Below are 23258 nucleotides of genomic sequence, written 5' to 3'. Positions count from 1 at the left end.
TGAGATCAACCACAGAGGAGTATTTTAACTACTTACCAGTCTCTCTCCTAAATTCTGCATAATCATTTAAGAGTCCAATGTAATACATTTAGAGTTAAATGCAGTCTTCCTGTCTTTGGAAGCAACTAGCACAGATGCTCCTATCATCTAACAGGTCAGTGAAAAGTAAGTAAGGGTTCTGGTGCCTCGTTAAGTGGCCACAGAAATAACTTACTTTACGAACCCAGAATTTAAGGTGTCAGACCAAATTTCTGTTACACTAATGTAAAAACAGTCATTCCACGTGATTTCAGTGAAATGACTCTGACTTTCAGCAAGTGTGATTAGAAGAATTTGATCCTAATCCCTAAGCTGCTACTGCAAGAAGTGCTCTGTAAAGCACGGCTTTCATTGTAGTCTGCTTGCCGCTGCACTTACACATGGGGACTTTGAAGGCAGAGTGTATTAGATGCCAAGCTGTGCAAGAACTGAATGGTATTTCTTTACCTTTTATAATCTTCTGATGCTGTGTTGCTTGCAGAGCATGTGAAGTAGGTTAGGATTACAGAGGAGGAGACAATTCTGCAATGCAGTGTGAGCTTTTCACTATCTGAATTCTGAAGCATTCATGAAAACAACATCCTCATGACTTCAACACAGATCACATGCAGGTAGATACAATGCACAATACTGATCTTGACTCTTCAGGCTGTATTTGAACATGTAGCCTTCATTTTTTTTTTAAGTTAAATTTGACGTGAGGAACATCTCTGCAGCAGGAAAAAAGTTAAAATCAGTCTGAAATGGCAGTCTGTCAGCATGTAATGTTCGGTGTGTTTTAGCTACTTGCTTCATAAGACACCGGCATCTATCTGAGATGGGACAACACTTGGTTTTTGTTTTCTTTTCGTTTGCTCCTAAAGCATAAATATGGAATAAGGGGTCAATTATGGTAGCTTTGTTTTAACAGGAATCCTGTTCTAATAAAATATTTACGTCACCCGTCATTATCTTCCCAAATGCAATCAGTGTTCGTGTCAGTGCTCCTTGACTATCATTTGTTGTATGGTACGCAGGCTGGCAATATGACGGTTGAACAAGCAGGTCCCGCAAGTGGCTCAGCAACGTCTCCTTCTAGTTCTGTCCAAGTCCCTTTCTCAGGACTATAGCAAATAGTAGAAGATTTGTAGGCTCCCTGTAATTGAACAAAAAGTCATATTACATGTGGCCTAAGTTAAAGCCAAGTCACACATCAGCTTTAAAGATGAAAAGCCACTTTCGAAAGAGACTTGTAGTTTTGGGCACTAATTTAAGAGCTCTTCAAGAGGTTTGGTTTTCATATGGGCTGAGTACCCAGCCTCTGCTAATCAGGCTCCTTCACAAGCAGAGCTATAGGCATACAGTCCAGTCAGTCACTTTTACCAAATTGCACCCCATTTTTATATTACTCCATATCAGTGAATACAATCTGGTAATGACTCATCTAAATAGAAACACACAAAGGTGAAAAAAAGACTCCATGTTGTCCACAAGTTGAAAACCAAACCAAAACCTGCCCCTACAGCTACTTCATCCCTCATCTCCTCTCTGTGCCATCTGAGTAATACACAGACTGGCTGCTACGAGCTCAGGAGTGGAAGGGTCACTGGAAAGGTCACTGTAGAAAGCAGGTACACACCATACTCCAGCTGTAGCCTCCTACAAGGTAAATACTGTCGTCAAGGACTGCGCATCCAGGGCCACTGCGACCCTCCAAAATAGGAGTCTGGAGGATATTCCACTGGTCGCCTTTTGGATCGTAGCATTCCACAAGCATTACATCGAGATGGGAGAAACCTGGGTGAGGGCATTGAGAAAAGAGAACGTGCGTTATGACATACTGTTTTATTATTTGTTTTACTGTTAAATTTATTAAATTACAGTTACAATTGTAGTACTGCAATTGTAACATCATTGTTAAACTTTCTTCTAGAAAATATTACCATATATGTTTAAGCCATCTTCTGTAATGTTAATGTCTCATTATTGCAGTTCAAATAAATCTGCTGAAAGCTTTTACCATTAGTTCTAAAGTTTTCTGCAAATCACAAGTACATATAAAACCTGAACAGATCAGAAAGTAACACTCAGTAATAACCTATCAATGATGCAAGCACATTCAAGCAATATTCCTCCTCATCCATCACAGCTAATGCGAGTTTGACATGTATGAAAAGACTGTCCTGGTAGTCTTTCTCAAAGGTCAGCAGATGTGATCTATTCAAAAGTCAACAGATTAAATCTCGATCAGAAAACAATGCCTAACAAGTCAGGTTAGACACCAGACAATGATGCCACTCGGTTCCAGAGGGACAAGGTGTTTAGCACGACGGACGTGATGTTCAGTACCAGCTTCAATTTTCAAGCTGATTTAAGGTGTACCCCAAGCAAGTAGCTGTGATGGACAAAGTCTTTAAGACAACAGAAAATGTAACAAAAAAAAACGGTGGCCCCATCCTTCCCTGACAGACTGAAAAAGGCTCCATGCAACTGCTGCTTTGTAATCACCCCAGGGCAGATGGGTTTCAGCTCAAGACTCTCAAGCTGTGATGTTTAGTATCAATTAAGCGAGCTGAACATGGACATAGAACCCAGGAGTCCTGGTTCCTGCTCCAATACTTAGACATTTCCCTACCTCAAACTACCTTTTTTATCAGAGCACCGAAGTAGAATTACGGCTTTCTTAATCTGCTGGGATGCTTTACTTGACACTACTGTCTTCTCCAGCAAGTTATGATAGAAAAGAGAAGTTAGATTTTCTGGAAAAGGCCATTTGGTGATATTGGCACTTCACAATGATGCTGCTTGTACGAGTATTATTTATGTCAGGAATGAATAGCTGTGATGAAGTAATTTTTCGTTGCTGTAAAGTTTTCAAGGGGCCATAGAGAGGCCACCGCAGTGCGCCCAGAATCTGTCAAAAGCCCGTAATAAACTGCAGTGTGCACATGACTAGCTCTGATGCAGTAAATGCACTGCTGACACTAGTATACAGACCCAGCTTAACAAAGGAAGGCTGTGCCGTAGAGTCCTGCTACTCTCACCCGGTTGGAGAATTTGTAGCCTTTCATCTGCACCTCAGTCCCTTCCTTTCCTCCCTTTCCTTGCAGTCCCTCCTTTTGTTTCACTGTACAGAAGAAACCAGTTTTCCAGAAAGCCCTTCTTCCAGACAGCAGGCAGCTTTCCAGAAGCCTGGATGGTAAATACCTCTCACAACAGCGAGCGATCAATACAGAACAAAGGCACCTAGGGCAATGGCTGTAGAGGCAAAAATGCAACATTTATTAGATGATCCTTCTTTCCCAGGGGATGGCAGGTGAAACTGGGTGAAGAAAGGAGAAGGATGGAAACAATTCAAGCCTATGCAAACCAAAGCACCTGCTCTGGCCGTACAAGGGTGTCGTGGTTTAGCCCCAGCCAGCAACTACGCACCACGCAGCCGCTCGCTCACTCCCCCACGGTGGCACGGGGGAGAGAATTGGAAGAGTAAAAGTGAGGAAACTCATGGTTTGAGATAAAGACAGTTTAATAAGTAAAGCAAAAGCTGCGCACGCAAGCAAAGCAAAACAAGGAATTAATTCACCGCTCCCCATGGGCAGGCAGGTGTTCAGCCATCTCCAGGGAAGCAGGGCTGCATCACGCGTAATGGTTTCTTGGGAAGACAGACACCATCACTCCGAACATCCCTCCACCCCTTCCTTCTTCTTCGTCCCAGCTTTATATACTGAGCATGACGTTATATGGTAGGGAATATCTCTTTGGCCAGCCTGGGTCAGCTGTCCCAGCTGTGTCCCCTCCCAGCTTCCCGTGCACCCCCAGCCTGCTCGCTGCAGGCCAGCATGAGAAGCTGGACTGTCCTTGACTACTTAGCAACAACTCAAAACATCAGCACCTTATCAACATTTTTTTCATCCCAAATCCAAAACATAGCCTCACGCTAGCTTCTATGAAGAAAATTAACTCTACCCTGGCTGAAACCAGGACAAAGGGCCACATGCGACGCGTTAACTTCCACTTCAGTAGGAGAAGAAGCCAACACTGTGGAGCTCTGCGACCTCTACAAAATTTGCTGGACCCTGTAAGGTCCAGTCCAGGAACATCCATCACAACTGGGGGTGGGAAGTGGAGGCACAGCAGCCCTGCACCTGGCTGCAGGGGTTTATGCACCAGTACTATTTACCAGGGAAAATTTACAGCTGAGACTTTGTCCCCCACATGCTCCACAGGCATTCAGATCTTCAAAAGCAGCATGTGGTTTCAGAGTCTCACAGGGGCTCCGGGTACTGGAGTCATCCAGGCACGTGGCCTGGTGTCACTGGCAGTGAGCATCACTTTTTCTTTTGCTTTACAATTCTCTCTTTTGTTGTTGTGAGGCTTTTTTTTTAACTTAAGCATGAAAAGAGAAAGCAAAAAAGGCAATATAAACTGTCAAATATTGTCAGAGGACAAAGGAACAGGAGCTGTGCTTTTTGTCCAAATGGCTGGATTAAGCAGAATCTCTTTAGCAATAATAGCAATGGCATGTAGATATTAAGACAAAAATACCAGATGCCTAAGCAGTAGTTATTTTAATATGAGACCTTTTCAAAAGACGAAAACGAGACCTCTAAAAAGAATTATAATTAACAAGCTACATTTAATACTAAAAAGGGATCTAAAGAGCCTAGTCCTAATATTTAATGGCTGGAGGTCTGGAGTTTTTTTCTTCATTAAATCAGGAGCTTGTTTTTGTGTGTAGCTCTGAATAAAGCTCTCTCTAACTGCACATTTTGGAAAATGATTTACAGAGGAAAATATTGCTCGTACTTTCGGGTCAAAGAATAATCTGTTTGTTTCATTGAATTCTTGGTAATGACAAATTGTCCATGCCTTTGAGTAATGTAAGTTCCCATTTTTATTATCTAAAGTATTCATTACTCATATATTTAATGTAGTGTTATAATTTTAAAATAATTTGCATAAAATGTTTTTAAAATTGCTGGCTCAAGTGTCCTGTTAAATTGTGTTGCCTGGTTTTTAATGTATTTAACAATGACTGTCTAACAAAAATATTCTTTATCAGGAGACGGGAGACACTGAAATCCTTTTTTGCTATTAAAAATATGACCTTTCAAATGGTTTCCTCCAATTGCATACAGTCGATCGTTCATTACAGCCAAAGTGTGGATCGCACGCTTTGTGTTCATGTCCTGTTTTCGGGCCCAGACGTCCATCACAGGGTCATAGCAGTACAGCCAGGGGACGTATTCTCCGTTGTGAACACCTCCTGCAAAGTAAATATCTTTCTGTTAATTAGTGTAAATAAAGACATTGAGCTGCAGCAGGAATTTAGCTCTATGAATTCGGGTTCTGGGTTTTTGTTGTTGTTGTTTTGAGTTGTTTTTTTGTTATGCAGCAGGAATTATAAAAGATACTGGCCTGAAATATATATCTTGCCGTTGTGAACGGCTCCGGCATGGGCTGCCAAAGGTTGCGGTAACGAAGACACGTAACGCCACTCGTTTGTCTCCAGATTGTAGCACTCCACACTGGACAAGTAGCCAGTTTCGTTTCTTCCACCAATTACATACAAGTTCTTGTCAAGGCGACAGGCGTAGAAACTGGCTCTCCTGGAGGACAGGGCAGAACACCACAAAACAAGCCAACAACAAACCAATTAGCCACATCAACCATGTTTTTTCTCTCTCCAGCTGACTCCCTGGACTAGGACAGCAGCTCCTTCAGAATGCGACTTCAGAGAAAAGTCCAGGAGCTTCACATGCTTACAGCTATCTTAGAGACTGTGGCTGCTTTGCCAGCCAAATACATGCTTTGCATCAAATAAATACTTCATTTTTTGGTGTCAAAACAATTAAGCACATATAAATCTGGCAGAAAATACCCCTTTCTGAAGACGATTGTTGCTTTTTCATACCCATGAAAGATAAAAAGGTGCTCATTAATGTTTGGGGCATTACCTTGTAAGGGATATAACTCAGTAAGATAAAGTGAAAAATGAAGTAGACAATGTAACAATAATAAATTATCTTGACATTCACTTTCTTTATGGTCCTTCAAGGGTCATTGTTCCCAATTTACTAAGAGAACCACATCATCAAAATTTTTCTTCAATTATCATTTTTTTCTTCTTTCTGCAGTACTGCAAATAGAAGAACCTTCCTTACGCTAGGCACGATATTACATTTCCACCCTTTAACTCAAAAGAGGTCTGTCTCCATCCAGCTAACTCTAAGAAAAGTTTTAGCCACCTGTCTGCTTTCACATGCAACTCAGGTATGCAGGAAAATACTTATTTTTTCTGGTCAGGACTGCTAGGCATATATTAGTTTGTCTTCCTCGTGCCTCCAAAATTAACAGTGAATATCTGTTGCTGAAATGAAAATAGAGCAGTAGACAATTTTGAGAAACCCCGTTTGGTGTAATCCCCTTTCAGGGAGAGCTCCCTAGATTATTCAGCAGCAGGAAGGTTTACTAGGTTAGAGGCCTTTAATTTTAAGCTGCAATGATGTATGAGAAAGAAAATTGCAAAAGAGCACAGCTAGGCTGCAATGAAGACCTGTACAAAACGTTGAATGACAAGAATTGTCGGTCCCAAACCTCAAATTTTCTCCTGCGTGAAACCAGAGTGGCATGCGAGCCCAGAGACAAGCTGGAAGGTCAGGTGCGGCAAGGTCTAGCTCCGATAGCTCCTGTGGAACAGGCACGCTGGAGTGGGGCTGCAGCTTGCCAAACCCTGCTCTGTAGCTGACCCCATGTGCTCTGGTTCCTGCCTAGGCACCCAAATTTGAACCTGGGAGCCGCTGAATATTGTACTCCTGAATCGCATGGTAAATCTTGGGGGCTTGATGGTCACCTGCACCATCAAGGGCTCGATCCTGCAGACCACTGCAAGGCATCTGGGATGAGCGGTGGTCCACATACAGAGCACAACACCCTGCAGTTAACAGCTCTGGTATGTCCCAACTCCTCCCCAGGCTTCCCTATAGCCATCCCATGACCAGGTGAGCTAGCAAAGCCTGGTGTGCTGTGTCTCTAACCTGCCATCTAGCCAGGCACATGTCGAGGAGCATTTTCTTCAGCATCTTCTTCAGCACAAAAAAGATCTCTCTCCTTTACCCAGCTGCCTATTTTCACATAATCTGTAATATGCTTTAACATTCTGGAGAAATTTCCCTCTTTGTTAAATGTGGCTGACACTGGCTGGTGGTTTCTAAGTTGGAGACGTCGGGCAGAGACAAAGATGCAGCCGCAGAAACAGCAGGGCTGGCTGGGCGTTCAGGGAGCAGACCTGATGCAGTGCTGCCTGCTTCTGGCCTTACTTTTTGGGTTTGGTGCACACCTCAGCCTGGCTGGCGAGGAGCTGCGTCACCAAGCGCCTCCGGTCTACCTCTTTGCGTTCACCTTGTCTGCCCATGGGCAACTTGAACAGTGTGGGGCAGCACCCCTTGTTGAGCAGGAACACTGGCACAGGGATAAGGCTACCCAAAGAAAAGATGCAGAGAGGAGGACAGCAGTGCTGCTAAGTGTCTCCAGCTCAGCTGACGAATTAAATAAGATCATTTAATTTATCTGTCAATGGGCAGACAGAAGCTGATGGCGTATATTGCTCTGCATGGTCGGGTAGCAAATTGTGCATCTATGTTTTTAGCCTGATTTTCTATGGAAACAAAGCTTGTTTGATTACACTGTACGTGTACCCATGTCTGCCTGAGTGTTGTCTCCTCAACAAAAACCCGCTGGCTGATTTCACTCTAATTTGACAGAGGGTATAGGTCTTAGAGGCAATCAAGTGCCTATATGCCTATATGAGAGTGTGTGACAGGCCACAGGCAAGACAGCCCGTAGTGACCCCAAAAGTAGGAAAAGCTGCACAGGTCACATCCTAATAGACATCAGAGAGCCTGCATGGGCAGGCATACGTTCTCCAACCCTCCTGTGTCCGGCAGCCACAAGGCACAAACCCACAGGTGGCTGGTGTCAATGCCTGGGGTCCTCACATGCCCACTTGTCTGTCCTCCATCACGTCCTCTGATGAACCTCTTAACGAACTGCTCTCAGCATGGTTTTTGGTTCACATTTAATAAACGGAGGTAGGTGCAACTGCTGGGCATTACTGTTCTAACTAGAATTTCACTGACATTATTCTGTATGTGTACTCCTGGTTTCATCCACACAGTGTCACTATAAGGAGCAAAAATGAAAGTGTCAGCACGCTTCAATCTTGTGCTTGGATGTGAATATTCACTCAGTAGTTTCTGGCACAAGTATTTTAAGCTTTTTTGTTTTTTACTTTTCAGTGACACAGTGTGTAAGAGGCATGCCATTAAGTGATGACTTTTTAGCTGCTGTAAAGTATGATTCAGATCAAAATATATTCCAGCAATCTTTGCATGACAACTTTCCCCACAAAACTGGGAAGAGACTATCCATTCTAATGAGATAAAGTGGAATTCACCTCAGCATCTGAATATAGACAATAAGACAAGTATTTTGTGGTTTTCTTCAGGATTGCAAGTACTTGACATTCACTGGTTTCTGAAATGCTTTTCCTTCACACCCCTTCACTCAATAATCAACCCAACTAACTTGTCATACGTACACACACATAAAAGAAGTGAAAAATTTCTTTCTGATCTCCACAGACGATGAATTTATGCCCTGAAGCAAGAAATACAACCCCAGTCTGAGGTTTAAAACTACCAATGCTATTACTGATCGTCGTAGTATCTGGACCTGATTTCACAGTCACTTTTGGAGTGTGTGCTTCGCTTTTTAAAAACTAATCTTAATAAGGGTTAACATTACTATTATTAATAGACTAAAATAAAATGTGAAATTGTTTTATCTCTTTTTCTGTGGCTTCGTTTCGCAGTTCACTTGGCCTCAGTGAGGACTCTAACCTGCTCACTTCCACTGGTGCTTCTTAAGGCCCTGGTACAATGCCATGGTTTTTGCTGGTCTTTAAACAAAAACTTTTAACTCAGAATGTAAGGGAAAAAAAGGATGTTTTAAATGTTATTATGTTCCACACACCTTGTCCAGCTCTGGGCTCAGCTGGCAAGATGCAACAGTACTGACTGAGGTGTCCAGCTGAGGCTCATGCCACAAGTTCAGAACGTCTGCTACAAAGACCACTCCTTCAGCAGGCATGTTAATCTAACTGAACTGCTCTCCAAAAAGCATCCTGTTGTTACTGCATCTTCAGGTGGATGTGTTTCAAAAGCCGATGAGTCATTTGCTGCTTCTCTAAAGAATGCATGCCTGAAAATAGTACATACTTTTCAAAAGCATGTATTTTTGAGATGTTCTTCAACTGAAAAGAAACCAAACTTGGCTTTAAAGAAAATACACTGATGGCTCTGAATCCATAACGGGATTAGACTTTTCTTTATAGCTCATACAGCAAAATCAATCAGATATGGATTTTAGCATATGAGATAGAAGTTTACTCATCAAATATTTCATACAGATTTTCAACTTGAGAATATACTGCCTGTGAATGAGACCCACATTTACCTGGCAGTCATTTCAAAGGAGCTATTATAGTCTATCCAGCCAATTATTCTCAGACTAAAATTCCTAAGTAGGTTTTGACTTGATGGACCATAATGACTCAGAAGAACCCATTAAACAGTCTGTCTTGTCAATGGTGTCTGCATTATGCCAGCAGAGACAGGGCGTGACCCTGTACTCCTAGGGGAGAAAAAATAGCCTGTTGACTTTAATGGGAACTTTATCTGACTAAAGGAGCTGGGAAAGGAGACTGCATAAAAGCTCTCTCTTGTTTGTATGATCTTTAAAAACTGGGCCAGACCCTACCTCTAAAGGCTGCAACGACACTGAAGAAGTCATTAGGGATGAGCAAATAAACCATTAAAAACACTTTAGAAAGTAATTTGAAAATCCCTGTTTTCCAACAATACCCCCAAAGCTTAGAAGCCTTTATAGAAAAATAATGGGCAAGCCTATGAGTTATGCATCCTGAACAAAAGAGGTGACAGTTAACCTTGTCATCGTAAAGCCCCTTGCAGAAAGAACCATTTATGAGTGGACCATTACATTCAAATAACACTCTAAAGCGCTGAGATGCTAACGCATTACAGTTTATTACTGGGCAGCTGCTAAGCAATCACAATGTGCAGCAGAGTTTCTAACTCTTGGCTGAAGGCGGCAGCTTCCACCAGAGCACGAGGCACGTCAGCACCTCTGACTATAAACTGATTTTCTAGTGAAACACAACTGGCTACTGTGGAGATGGAAAAACTCCTATTGTCTGCTTTCTCCAACCCTCAACTACCTACTTCTGCCTTCTGAGGTTTGTCAGCCAAATAAACCCAACTGTTCAGCCAGCCGCACATGCCCCTCAAGAGTTTTGCTTGCAGATACCCAGAGGGCCTAATTAGGACACCAATTAGGCTCCACAGAAGAGCTTCAGGCTCTGTACAAACACTAGTCAGCCTCCCGGTTCACTGAGGATGACCTGCATGGTGATGAGCAATCTCACGCACACCTCCTCTCTCCCCTGTGCCAACACCTGAGCTGATGGTGACTCAGTCCGGGGCGCTGAACCAGAGCAGAAGGTGTCTCTCTGTTTTATGGTAAATAACCCAGCTGTGGGGCCACCCCACAGTGCTGGCGGGAGGGAGGGAGAAGCCAGAGACTATGATGAATTGTGATGCTCTGATCTCTATTTGTATGGTTAATTTTACCAGTTCATTCATCTCCAACAGGGAGCCTCCTCAGACCTGTTCCACTTGTGCTTTTTCATGCAGTGGTACAAGACAGTATGTTTTGGTGACAAGCGTTGCACATGGGTCTGTGTACGGACCTACGTCAATCAAATTGAACACTGAACAAAGGCCCCTCAAAAACTCTACAGGCTGACATTTTACCTCTGAAAATTGGAAAGGACAGACGTATTTCCATGCGCCTCATAATGCACACCTTGAATCGCAAGGTTGTACTGAGTTCAATATATTTATGACTGCCAGACACCTGCACACTGGGAGCAGCCAAGAGAAAAAGAGCTATAATACTGATAGCACATGGAATAAGGAAAGTGTCTTAGGAAGGTGGCATGAGATCTCTTGTACGTTAGATCCATGAGAAGATGGGTGTTGAACTGAAGGATGGACATTGAATGCTCTTTCATAAAACAACATTATATCATTTTCTGCCTTTGATATTCTTCTTAGGAAACATGCATCATTCAGTTCAGGTTTGGGGGACTTTTTACCTGCCAAGGTAAAAAGGGATCCAGGGATAAGTTTATGCCATCTTTACCAGTCATTGCTCAAGTCTACATGCACCTCTGCATGCATCTCTGCTCTTTGGTACACAGTTAAGATTAAAATGTATGCTACTCTAACATGCATTAGCTGACAGCAAATTCACTCAAAGACCACCTATGATTAACAAGGTGAGACATGTTGAGGAGACATCTTCATGGCTGGTGTGGTGAAACTGGATGGGGTCAACATGTGAACGTTTCAGTTCCCTATAAGATATCTGACTATACTGCTTATTCACTGCAAACTCATCATGATGCTTCAGTCAGGGAACATGACAGGACACTATGAGGACTTCATAAAAATCCTTCAGACCGTACTCAGGCAACCAGTAATTGTACAAAGTCCATGGTTATTTTGCATGAGTTAGCACTTCAGGATTTGGCATCTGGCATTTTGAATTTGGAAAGTTCAAAAAAATTAGGAGATAAATGGGACACAACTGCATGTTGCAGTTTTATCTCAGTATTTTCAATGCTTTTGTACGCCTCCTTACTCCCAGAACTAAGACAAACTTCATCTGCTCCTAGGATGATAAAACATATATTGAACAACATGTAGTAGTAGGTTTTTACCTCTCTTGCATGGGTGGAAGTTGTATCCAGCTGTTAAACCTGGGATCGTATCGGCTAACAAAGTTTGTACTGTGTTTCCCTGTAAAGATAGATTATTTTGACACTCAGCTGTTTGTTTCATGTATTTAACATCATGATTGTAATATATATTACATATACTTCACAAGTTGACAGCTTTTATGAAGGGTTCCCCCTTTTACAACAATGTATGATTACACTATGTGTACAGTAATAATTCAACAAACGGGGAACTGCAAGGTTTGAATTAGCAATTGCTAGCAGTAAGAGCAGGTAAGAGATTATTCTTGCTCTTTCTAATAAGATCTTGAAAATGTGTATTTAAATTTACTCATAGATGCTGTGGTACTTTCACAGGCACAATAAATCACAGCACTAAATAAAATTACTGCCCAAAAGAGGGCATCCCCAAGGCATTTTTATGAGTAGAGTATTTTGTGTCAGGTAAAAAAATCAAAGGGAGAACATGTGCTTTTCTTTCTCCTCACATCATCTCTATGTGGAACACGGTAAAAAAACCTTGTGCAAATAACCAGGAGCTGCATAAGCCATCAGCATGGGGTATGCAGTGTTTGCACTAGATGGTTTATTCTATCATGTACTTTCAGTGTTAAGTTAGAAGGAATTGCACATGTGCATCGAAGGGGGAATACACTCTTAGGAGTTTTATTCCAAGTGCGTTAGCTAAAATATGAAACATGAGCAACATACACCAGCTAACTAGCTTATCTCTGCTGTCAAGCCCAAGAACTGTATTCATGTCTTCACGATATTAAGATTTCACCTTATTTTGCATGCAGATTGACATCAAAGCAAGGAAACTGAATCAAGAGAGTGTATGGCAATTTCCTGTAACACCTGAGACTTCAACAGATGAGCATCTCGGAAACAGAAACATTTGTTTATGTACGTGTGACTAAAAAATTGAATTAGAGGCTTCACAGGCCAGCCAAATAACCCAACTGCATATGTCACAGTTCTATAAATGGTCAGTGGGTATTCTACAAGGTGAATATTTTTGCATCGGAAAAGTCTTTGTAGGATTGGCTCACTTTGCTTGTTTCATTCCACACTTACTTCAGCATGTGTCAATAGACCAACAAGATTGTAGAGGAGAGTAACAACACAGCTAGAGTTTTATATTCGTAATAATTTAAGATCATGTTCTACAAGGAAACAGAGAAAGAAACCATGTTGACCACTCCATCTGGAAGCAAACTCCTTCCCTCACTACGTATAAGTCTGTTTTATATGAGATGGGTAAAGCAGAAGACTGATGAATAATGCAGCATTTCCCTCCAAATCCAGTGTGGTGCCCAATGAGGACCAAAGTCCTTTATGCTGACCACCACACATCTCAAGACATAAGGTGAGATCCCCATACACTAACGCAACTGGTCATTTTACCACTGTGTTTAGTAAAGCGAGGCTTTGCTCTTGTTCCCTATCTGAATTCCTTTAGTCTATACAGACCATTTAGAAAAAGCAGCATTGAGAGCTATAGATTCAATAAATAGTAAAACAGTAACAGCAAGCATCTGTCGAGGGAGGTGATCCTGCCCCTTTACTCTGCTCTGCTGAGACCCCAATCTGGAACACTGCGTCCAGCTCTGGAGCCCTCAGCACAGGAAAGACATGGACGTGTTGTAACGGGTCCAGAGGAGGGCCACCAAATTGGTAAGAGGGATGGAACACCTCTCCTATGAAGAAAGGCTGAGAGAGGGGGTTGTTCAGCCTGGAGAGAGAAGGCTCTGGGAAGACCTTACTGCAGCCTTCCAGTACTTCAAGGGGGCTTACAGGAAAGATGGGGACACACTCTTTAGCAGGGCGTGCTGTGATAGGACAAGGCGTAATGGTTTTAAACTAAGGAGGGCAGATATAGACTAGATATAAGGGAGAAAATTTTCACAGTGAGGGTGGTGAAACACTGGCACAGGTTGCCCAGAGAGGTGGTAGATGCCCCATCCCTGGAAACATTCCAGGTCAGGTTGGACGGGGCTCTGAGCAACCTGGTCTAGTTGCAGATGTCCCTGCTCAATGCAGTGGGGTTGGACTAGATGACCTTTAAAGTCCCTTTCAACCCAAACTATTCTATGACTCCATGACCTGACTGGCTCTAGGTCTCACTACTTAGAACATGTATTAATCTATTTCTACTTCAGAAAGCAGGATTTCAAAACAGTATAAGTATTGATCATAAGTTTGGACCTCTAGTAGTTTGGACCTTCCTACTTTCTAGTAGGAAGCTTTAATGCTGCCATATTCACTACATCTTTCAGAATTACTGGGGACTTAGTGGTCACTCGTTACATAGCAACTTTTTAATTTTTGTCATACAAACCTATGATCTGACACCTTGGCCTCCAAACATGTGTCATATATATTAATTATAAATACCATGTATGTAGAGGATTCTATAGGACAGGGTAGAAAGAGAAGGGTTTAGTGAGCCTGGAGTCGGAATACAGGATACAAATCTGTTCACAGGAAGGGAGGTGCAGTCAAAGTAGAACAGGCACAAAGAAGAGCTACTATGGTGACAGGAGGAACAGAAAGTTTACCTTATGGCAGGAGACAAAGAACATGGCTTGCTGCATCTAGGAAAACAAAAGCTGAAAGGGGATAGGAGTGCTGTCTGTAATACATTAGAGGAACAAATCTCCAGGAGGGGAAAAACTATTAAGCTAAAGGCTAACTTTGGCACGAGAACAAGGTGATTTAGACAGTCAAAGAATACATTTTACTGGAAATTAGAATAAGGCTCCTAGTCATTTAGAGCAATTGGATTCTGTAACAGCTTTCCAATAGGAGTAGTGGGGGCTAAAAATCCAGCTGCTTTTTGAATGGAGCTTAGAAAATTTACAAAATGGGACCATATGATGCCTGTGATGGCAGGAAAAGGACTTGATGACCCACTTAAGCTGTCTAGTGTAACTGGTTTGACTCCAGTTTGATTATAGACTTCAGTTTGAAAGAGAACTGGATCCATTATTTTGCCTTGCTCATCAGTCAGGAGGTTACACATGTTAGGAAGCACCTGTCAGAATGCAGAAACTGTGAGAAGTGATCAGAAATCAGGATTAAGAAATCAGGATCACGGGCCAAAAGCAGGCAGATGCTGCTCTCTGGTCTCTACAGGAGGGTCTCTGCAGCCATGCCAGAAGCTGAAGGGCACTGAAGGTGGTCTTACATCCATGCCTGTGTTCTGCAACCTGCTCTCATCAGCGTTTACTTGTGCGGGGATCCTTTGTCATTGGAAAGGCATAGCCATAAAAGGAGGTAAAAAAGTGAGATAAAATGTCTTCCATGCTGTCTAGGATGTCCGAAGTCAAGGAGCAGCATGGAGGGGGCATGGGCATTCCTTGGTGTCCACCCAGTTTCTCCAGAATCTGTGGGTCTGATGTCGAAAGAAATGTAGGGTGATCCTTCCATTGCCCACATCTCAAGGATAATTCTTTCCACAGGAAAAATACCTTGCACGAGACAGTTCCAGCTAGGTCCATCTGAAGCCCCCTCTGTGCTATGAGGATAGCGGACAAGGGTCTTTACATAAATTCAAGAGGGTACGTGCGAGCAGTTTCCACGTAGCTGCACATGTAGACCAAATCAGTTCCAAAAAGGAACTAGCCTAGCAATAGTACAGGATGTAGTTTATGATTTCAGGTCCACTTTTTGTGACAAGTAAGATCCATTTCTCTTGGGATAAATTCATAAAGAGATCACTGTCAGCAATGTTCCTACCTCTTTTATTCCTATCTTCTCTACAGAAAAATCACAGCACTGGTATTCATAGAACAAGGATGCTGTCAGACACCTTCAGCAACATCCTCAGCTCAGCAATTATCTAGGTGTCCTTAGACATAATGTACTATCCATCTCAACAACAGTTGTGCTCGACTCCTACCTCAGATGCAGGATACGTACCCTTTCTAACATCTCTCCACCACCTTGTGACTCAGTTTCCACATCTTTAAATAGCGGGTAATTATACTTCTTTTCTTTTATACTTCATGTGACATGGCCATTTAATTATAAACTGTCTGAAGCAAGGTCTGCCTCTTATCCATATGCCTACCACCAAGCACAACAGGGGCCCCCAGTTGTTGGATGTGTCTGATGTTCCTAATAATAATCGTCATTAATGATACCACGCTATCTCCTGTCTAATATAAAGGAGATTCAACAGTAGAACTGAAGCGTTCTTCTCCTACGACACTTAGTGATATTTTTAACTATACCAGAAATATGCTAATAGGGTGGACTGGATTGTTTGTCTCAGGTTTTAGGAAGTGAACAGATGTAACAATTTTCTATAATTTGGTTTAGTGCAGATGCTGAAATGGGGCATTCACAATAAAATATATGCAGTATATGTAATTTCAGCTGGATCCTCTGGTGTTTTAAAGTAAAAATGTGTACCTGCAAGCTGTTTTATGGTTTCTCAGTCATAATTATCTCTGTTACACAGACTGCTACAACTACAACTCTTTCTTCGTGTGCAAGCTTTTTAACAATGTCTTGACAATTTTGTGAATTTTGCAAGGCATGGTATTCTCCTTTTGCTTTGCTCAGAAGCCTGTTAAATTGTTTAATTTCTCTTTGCAGTAAATTTATGAAGTAATCAAATCAAAGAAGGTAGCAGCAGATAATCTATATGAGAAGCTCTTGCACAAGACTAAAAAAAGGACCAGTTTAAGAATCTCAGAGTCTAGATAATTAACACATTAACAACTTTAGCTGCAAGTATCTGGTTTGACAATAGAAAGGAAGCATTCATCTACTTCAATTGCATTATTATATTATGACTGGAAGGAGACTGGAAATGAAGGTTAAAATTCTTAACAGCTGCTGCCTGGTGCATGCACTTGAAAGAGTCTGTTCTGCTGCCTGTGGCATTTCTCTAGGGATGTGGGAGCTGATCAATGATGGAGATGCTGAAGTACCAGATATTTATTACATCAGTATCTAAAAGTAGCCTTTACTAGTTCAACAATTAGGCTGAGGGTCCTCCAATTCCCTTGCTAATAACCATATCAGCTGACCTGAGGGACAGACACAGGCAGACAAATTCCGCCTGTGCCTTTTAATATTCTATACATACCATTAGGGTTCCACTGGTCTTCTCCTCCCAGCACGAACAAGAAGTTTTCCACTTCCACAACACAGTGATGGGCACTGTTATATGGCATAACTGCAAGCAAAGCAAGAGTTGTCAGCTCAGGGCACTGATTCCATCAAGTATTTTCAAAGGTACAAAATATAACATTGGGACTAACTCTGTATGAAATAATAGGGAAATGCATCACCCCAAGCATGCACGTCCACTGAATTAGCAGCAAAGCCACTTATTAGTAATCTTACATTATTCAATCTTGCAAATAATTGAGGAAAAAAGCTGTAATTCTGGTCTCTCTGCACCCCCCTACCTGCCGACTGCTGTATATGCTGCTCTAAAAACAACTTGTAAAAAGAGCTGAAGTTGCCTGATATTTCCCTTAAAATAAGCCCATGCTAGGAATCCGAGCACGCTAGGAAACATTAAAAAAAACCCCTCAGCCCAGCTTTGTTCTTCCACAAGAAGAGTCAGTGTGTTCAGTAGTTTTCTATTACACAGCAATGAACAAGCTGCATTTCCATACAGTTTTAAGTTTTTAAATTAAGGTCCTGCTGATTTAATGCCTTTTCCAAATGTATACGCTTAATTTCCTGTACAATGTCATTAGCAGCACAACCACACATTTTCTATTCCTCTAATCAGGAAGCCCTTTGTTAACAAAGATCAAAACTGTGGCATTAGGGTTTGCAATATCCGTTTTTCTTGGAGGTATTGGGATTACTGTGGACCAACTACAGTCACAATAATAAATTTTTTTTTAAATGTGCATTTTTCACTGCAAGTACTAAGACACATAAATAAGGGCTTATATATACATAATATGTACATATTATTGCGGTGTGCCACACAGGACTACTGTGATATTGTATGGTAAATGTAAATTTACACAGCATTAGTTATCATACCACACAGAGTAGTTTTGGCCCAGTGACACCAGTAGGAAAAATGATGTCCTTGTTCAGCTCATCATATGGGCACCTTAAATCTAGGTGAGGACAAATGGGGAGGTGATGTGCATGTACAGGCAGGGAACTTATTGCTTGACACGGATCAACAGAGCACTTAGGAAACCAGTGCAGTGGGAAATCAATATGACTCAGGGCCAGCTCTTACTTTGTGCTCTTTTGCCAATGCCAAAAAAAAAAAAACCCCAACAGAGGCAGCCTATCTCACACTTGGATTATTTTGGGTGATATATCTCTCATTTCATTTGTTTTATTATCTTTTATTTTTCTCAGAATGCAGTTGTGCAGTATAGCATATGCAAATAGGAAGAAGAAGAAATATGCACAGCTTTGTTAGTTAGGACGTATTTTCTTGAAGATCAAGTGGGCTTATTTAAGCTTCTTGCTTAGTTTTTGCCAAGGCAGTGATGAATAAGTAAGGTACATTTTTAGTTTCTAGTAAAGGTCAAATATCATCTTCATAGTCTGTGCTCTTATAAGCCATGTAAGTAAAGCAATTCTTAAATTGGGCAGTCAGGTACAGTGGAAGTTCATTAATTAAGGTTATTTGTTACTAGTACACTTTACATAACTGGGAAGTAATCCTACACTAGGCATTGCATAAGATTTTTTACTACCTATAGATTCCTACAGCAGGATGAAAGAATGAAAAAGATTTGTGTTATCTTCTTAGCCTCCATATCATATTTACCTCATTCTTTAATCTCAGACATTTTCCCATTTTAAAATCTTCTCTCTCAGAACCCCAGCACTTTCTTTTGTTTTGTGGATGTTTGTACTACAGAATGAATTTGGATCTCCCATGGGAAATTTGCTGTCTTAGATGCTTTTTGGGACCCCTCCTCTCAAGAAGAGACTCCCCAGGATCAGTCTGCAGGGGCTTCAATTCTTACCTAATTCAATGCTCTTTTATGTTTTCAAATTAGGTCCAAGACAGTGGTTGTACCCGCAACCAGGCTCTTCCATGGATCAGTCTGGAAAGATCTAGCATTTATCAAAAGAACTATCTGCAGGCAGCATACATGCAAATTTTTCACATGTTCTGTTTTCACTTTCGCAAACACTTTTGTTTATTTATCCTCCATATTGACACAAACAGGGCCAGTAGAGGAAGAAATTGTCTTTTAAGCTTTTCTGCTGTTCCCATGCATATAAACTATGCAATAAGATTCCCACACTTATGACGATAATTAAACCTTGAAAAGTAAGGGCTTAATCCTGGCTCCTACTTAACTTGATGGCAAGATTCCCACTGACAGGAGATTGGGCCCAAATGACCCAACCTTCCGTTCTGAACGCATGGGAAGGCTAAAGGGAAACTTGCCTTAAGAAAGGAGGGTAGTATTTGGGCCCCAGAAGGAAAGGCGACTGCGATAGAACACTGCAGACCTTTAGTATGACCTTTGCTTCTCATAGAGCTTTGGGGAAAATTCTGCTCGCAGTCTCATGAATCTGCCCATGGGGCTGAAGGGAGCTGGAGAAAACAGGGAGGATGGAGCAATACTGTGGACATCTAAGAGGGAGGAAGCTTTGGCACCGAAATTGTGAAATCACCCACGTTGCAGTCTTTCTTCCTGACCATTTTCAAGGTCCCTGAGAATCACGAGTTATACACAGAAATCAAAACTCTGGGAATGAACTTTTTTTTTTTACTGCTATAAAACGCCCCTTTGAAAGCACCAGAAAACTTGTGCTGTAAACCGCAATTCCTTATGAACACACCGCCATATAGACCTAGCTTTTCATAGATATAGTCAAAATTACACGGCAATGAGCATGCTAAATTCAGTCTCTAGTAGGAACAATCTTCTTGAACTCACTGGGTTTGTCAGGGTGTAACAGGAAGAATTCGGCCCATCACAGAATCTGGCCAGGCTGCTGCTTTCATTAATTTTATATGAGCCTCTGTCTGCTGTTTTGCTGTAAAAATGTGAAAAATCTCATCTTCTAATTTTTCGATTTCAACTCAGCCCAACACCTGTCTGCCCCGCAAAAAGGGTATTTGAAGAGAAGTTTGTACGCCACGCTCAAGCACAGCCCGGTGTGAGTTTTTAGCGTGTCAGTCAGTGAGTTAGAGGGAAAGGGTAAGGAGAAGCTAATCAGGATGAAATGAGATTAAAGGCTGTCTAATTTTACAGCAACTGTGATCCATCAGCCACTGTGAAAGTGACAGTGGAAATGAATGATGGAGACAGACAGGTGGGGCTGTACATTTCACTGATTTATCCTCAAATGCACTGGGCCTTATTTTATTGAGTGAACATGACCGCATTTATCATGACTGTCATCTAAACCCACTTCCCTCCATTTAAAAAGGTCACTTTACTAGGAGGGAGTAGGATAGAGGCACTTTCAAAACAGATTTAAAATTTAATAACACATGTTTATAAAACCCTGTGCAAGAATTCTCAACTTTATTAAAGACCGATTTAAAAGGAAGGAGAAGACTATTAAAAAGAGGAGAAGATGAAAAAAAGCCATGGTCAGCTGAGAAACATGCTTAGCTACCAAGGTGATAGGTGCCAGAGAATTATGTGAGATGGACAGATACAAACAGGTTAGTCGGAGCGGGCAGAAACCACCTCTGCTAAGCCCTTGCCCCTCACACACTCCTCCCAAAGGTCGGGAGGCCCATGGTTAATGAACTTGTGCTTTCCTGGACCACGAGCACTAACGAGTCCAAGCAGCCCTACAGAAGACACCACCCCCACCAGCCCCCTTTCCATGCAATTGATGTACGATTGGTAGCAGACCCTCGGTAAGGTGGGAGGCTGTTTCTCAGGTACAGATACACAACATGCAGAGCTTTCAAGGTCAAAACCAAATAGGTGATTTATACTTGAGAACGATCTGGAAGGCAGTGCAGTCCGAGACTGCAGTGGTGTTTGCTAAGAAATACTTCACTACACAAACATCAGTGACACTGATGAGGCGACACCCATGGGTGTTCAGATGCAGACCCAGGTGGAAGACACAGCAGCACTCTGCACATCAGGATAGCTGTCCCAGGCAAAAACTCCTCACATATACCAAATCTTAGTTAGTGAAAGGCACCAGATAATGTTCTGGGACCTACTTTCAAAAATGGAGTCTACAGCTTATAACCAACCACTCATGAAACCAAACACTCTCAGCCATAATGCCTATGAGGTCAGCCAGACGCAATGATGCTCCAAAGGCACCTCCAACTTTTGTATGGGAGTGACAGCAAAACACCTCACCCACCTAACAAACAATAGTGTGTGCTCTTCATCTTACCCTGTTTTGCTTAGCTTCTGCCAACAATTGCACATTTAGGAAATAGCATCTGGTTGTTCTCCACGCATTAATCAAGGGGTCATCAGTTCCTCCTTCTCCTTAAAACCCACCTTCCCCTGCCTATTGTCACTTCAACACTAACTAGGCAGGGAAGAAGGGGAAACAGGAGTGGCATTTCTCAAGACAGAAGGAGGGATGAGCTCTGGTCCCAGGAGATCTGAAAGCTGTGATACAGCCCATAGCCATTCCCCTGCTCTGCTAAAAACTTACTTTCAGAAACTGCACTTGAGTCTTCTGCTCAAAGTTAAAAAAAGAAAGAACCCACAGATTTTTCACTGCCCTGAACCCTTCAGTTGCTTGGGGTGCAGGAGGTACTGTGAGGAAGGCCAAGAAATCTCTTCCTCAGATACTGCACAGCTGGAGCATAGCCCCTTCAAGACTCAGTATACACCAAGAAGTCATGCTTATCATCTCTAATGACCTGTGCACATGACGCAAGAGAAGAGTGTATTTCCAGAACCAGGATGTCATTACCGGAGGACAAACGGAGTCAGTAATGACCTTCCACAATATTAACAGCCTAACCTGTGGGCTACATAATAGTCAACTACTGCTACTTGAAAACTCGTTATTTCCATAGCTCTCCAGAGGGCAGAGCAACATGAGAAGATTTCTCTTTCCAGGACAGAAAGCACCTCCAAACTCACTTCAGGAGACTGTGATTTGCTCATGGCAGAGACACAATACTCATTTCATTCCCACCCCCCTCCCCAAAATGCCGGCCACACCACACCCGGTCCAATTACTCCTTGAGAACAGAGTAACAGATACTGTTCACCTTTCTTGGGTTCACGTATTACTGAATGTTACTTGTCATTTCTCACCAAGGAGGTTATATAAATAAACGCTAGGATTCCTCTGTGAATTGTTCCCTTCAATTGTTTGTTATTTAATAACTGTGGGGAAAGACTGACCACAATAAGTATGAAACTGTAGCCTTGGTGAACGTGGTGGGAGTTTTGCCATTGACTTTAAAGGCACTAGGTTTTCACCCACTGATATTTTCTGCTCAAAAGATAATGAAACAAAGTTAAAAGAGGAGAACAATCAACAGTAGATGACAAGCACCTCTGTTAACACTCCTATGGCCAAAACTGCACCATCACCTCAAATTCAATCAAATACATGGGAAGCATTTTTTCTGGTAACACACCAATGCCAATCTTGAGTCTGAGCTCACCTCACTGGGGGAAGCCTGGGACAATCCAACAGCAGTCACCATAAGCAGAAAATCCTAAAATGATCAGGATGAAGCACTGTGCCTCAAAGTCACCTTTGAGAACAAGTAACTGGTATAGCTCTGGTTCATCTGCACCACAGAGAACTCCATCAGCTCAGCTAGAAACTTCACAACCTTTTCATCCCCATTCCAGTTTTGTGGCAACGCCATTCAAGCCATCACAGGTAAGATGGACACAGGCCAGCAGAATTCATCTAGGACACAGCCCCTACTTCACCTGAGATTGCAAGTAAGCAAAGGCAAAATGCCACCCCAAACCTACCCTCAATTCAAGATAACATAAGCACTACGAAAAAGTCATCTGAGCAGATGAAAGTCCTTGGAATCATTCACAACATAGTGACTAGTATTTCATATTAATTAAGGTATTTCACATTATCAAGATATTTCTTATTAAGGAAAATATCACATTTTTCATTCAAATGTCAGGAGTTATTATTTTGATACATTCTCTGGAATAGCACCAGCCAGGCCTGTTCAGCAGGGTCGCAGTTTAATTGTTTAATGGGCTAAATTTTTCATTTGTGAGCATCTAAAATAAGACACTTACAAAATTCACGCTGAAGCACCAGATCAGGCAAACATAACATCAGAAATAGCTGTCACGCTCAGTTCCCCCCTGAAATAAACTGTTTTTCAAGTCACTTGGGTGCAAGTTTTGAGTACAGACCTGTCTACTTCCATGAGTGAAACCCACCCCATGGCAGAAAGTTTTACTGG

The 23258-nt window shown here is 42.0% G+C and overlaps 1 protein-coding gene across 1 annotated transcript in view; it reads right to left on the bottom strand.

Moving 5' to 3' along the window:
* Positions 1-1033: 1033 nt before the first annotated feature.
* The window catches only part of KLHL14 (kelch like family member 14), a gene marked incomplete at both ends in the record, with an annotated part of 61938 nt that continues 39713 nt past the window's right edge, over positions 1034-23258 (bottom strand). Inside the window, 6 exons of the mRNA XM_082015203.1 lie at positions 1034-1174; positions 1658-1815; positions 5126-5284; positions 5437-5627; positions 11882-11960; positions 17001-17090. Of these exons, the coding sequence (XP_081871329.1) occupies positions 1034-1174; positions 1658-1815; positions 5126-5284; positions 5437-5627; positions 11882-11960; positions 17001-17090 (818 nt within the window). The remainder of the gene's footprint in view (positions 1175-1657; positions 1816-5125; positions 5285-5436; positions 5628-11881; positions 11961-17000; positions 17091-23258) is intronic.

The sequence above is a fragment of the Phaethon aethereus genome (assembly GCF_964289735.1).
Source record: "Phaethon aethereus genome assembly, chromosome: 2".
Classification (NCBI taxonomy): Eukaryota; Metazoa; Chordata; class Aves; order Phaethontiformes; family Phaethontidae; genus Phaethon; species Phaethon aethereus.
Note: the sequence above shows the minus strand (reverse complement) of the source record. Positions and strands in the feature narration are given on the sequence as shown.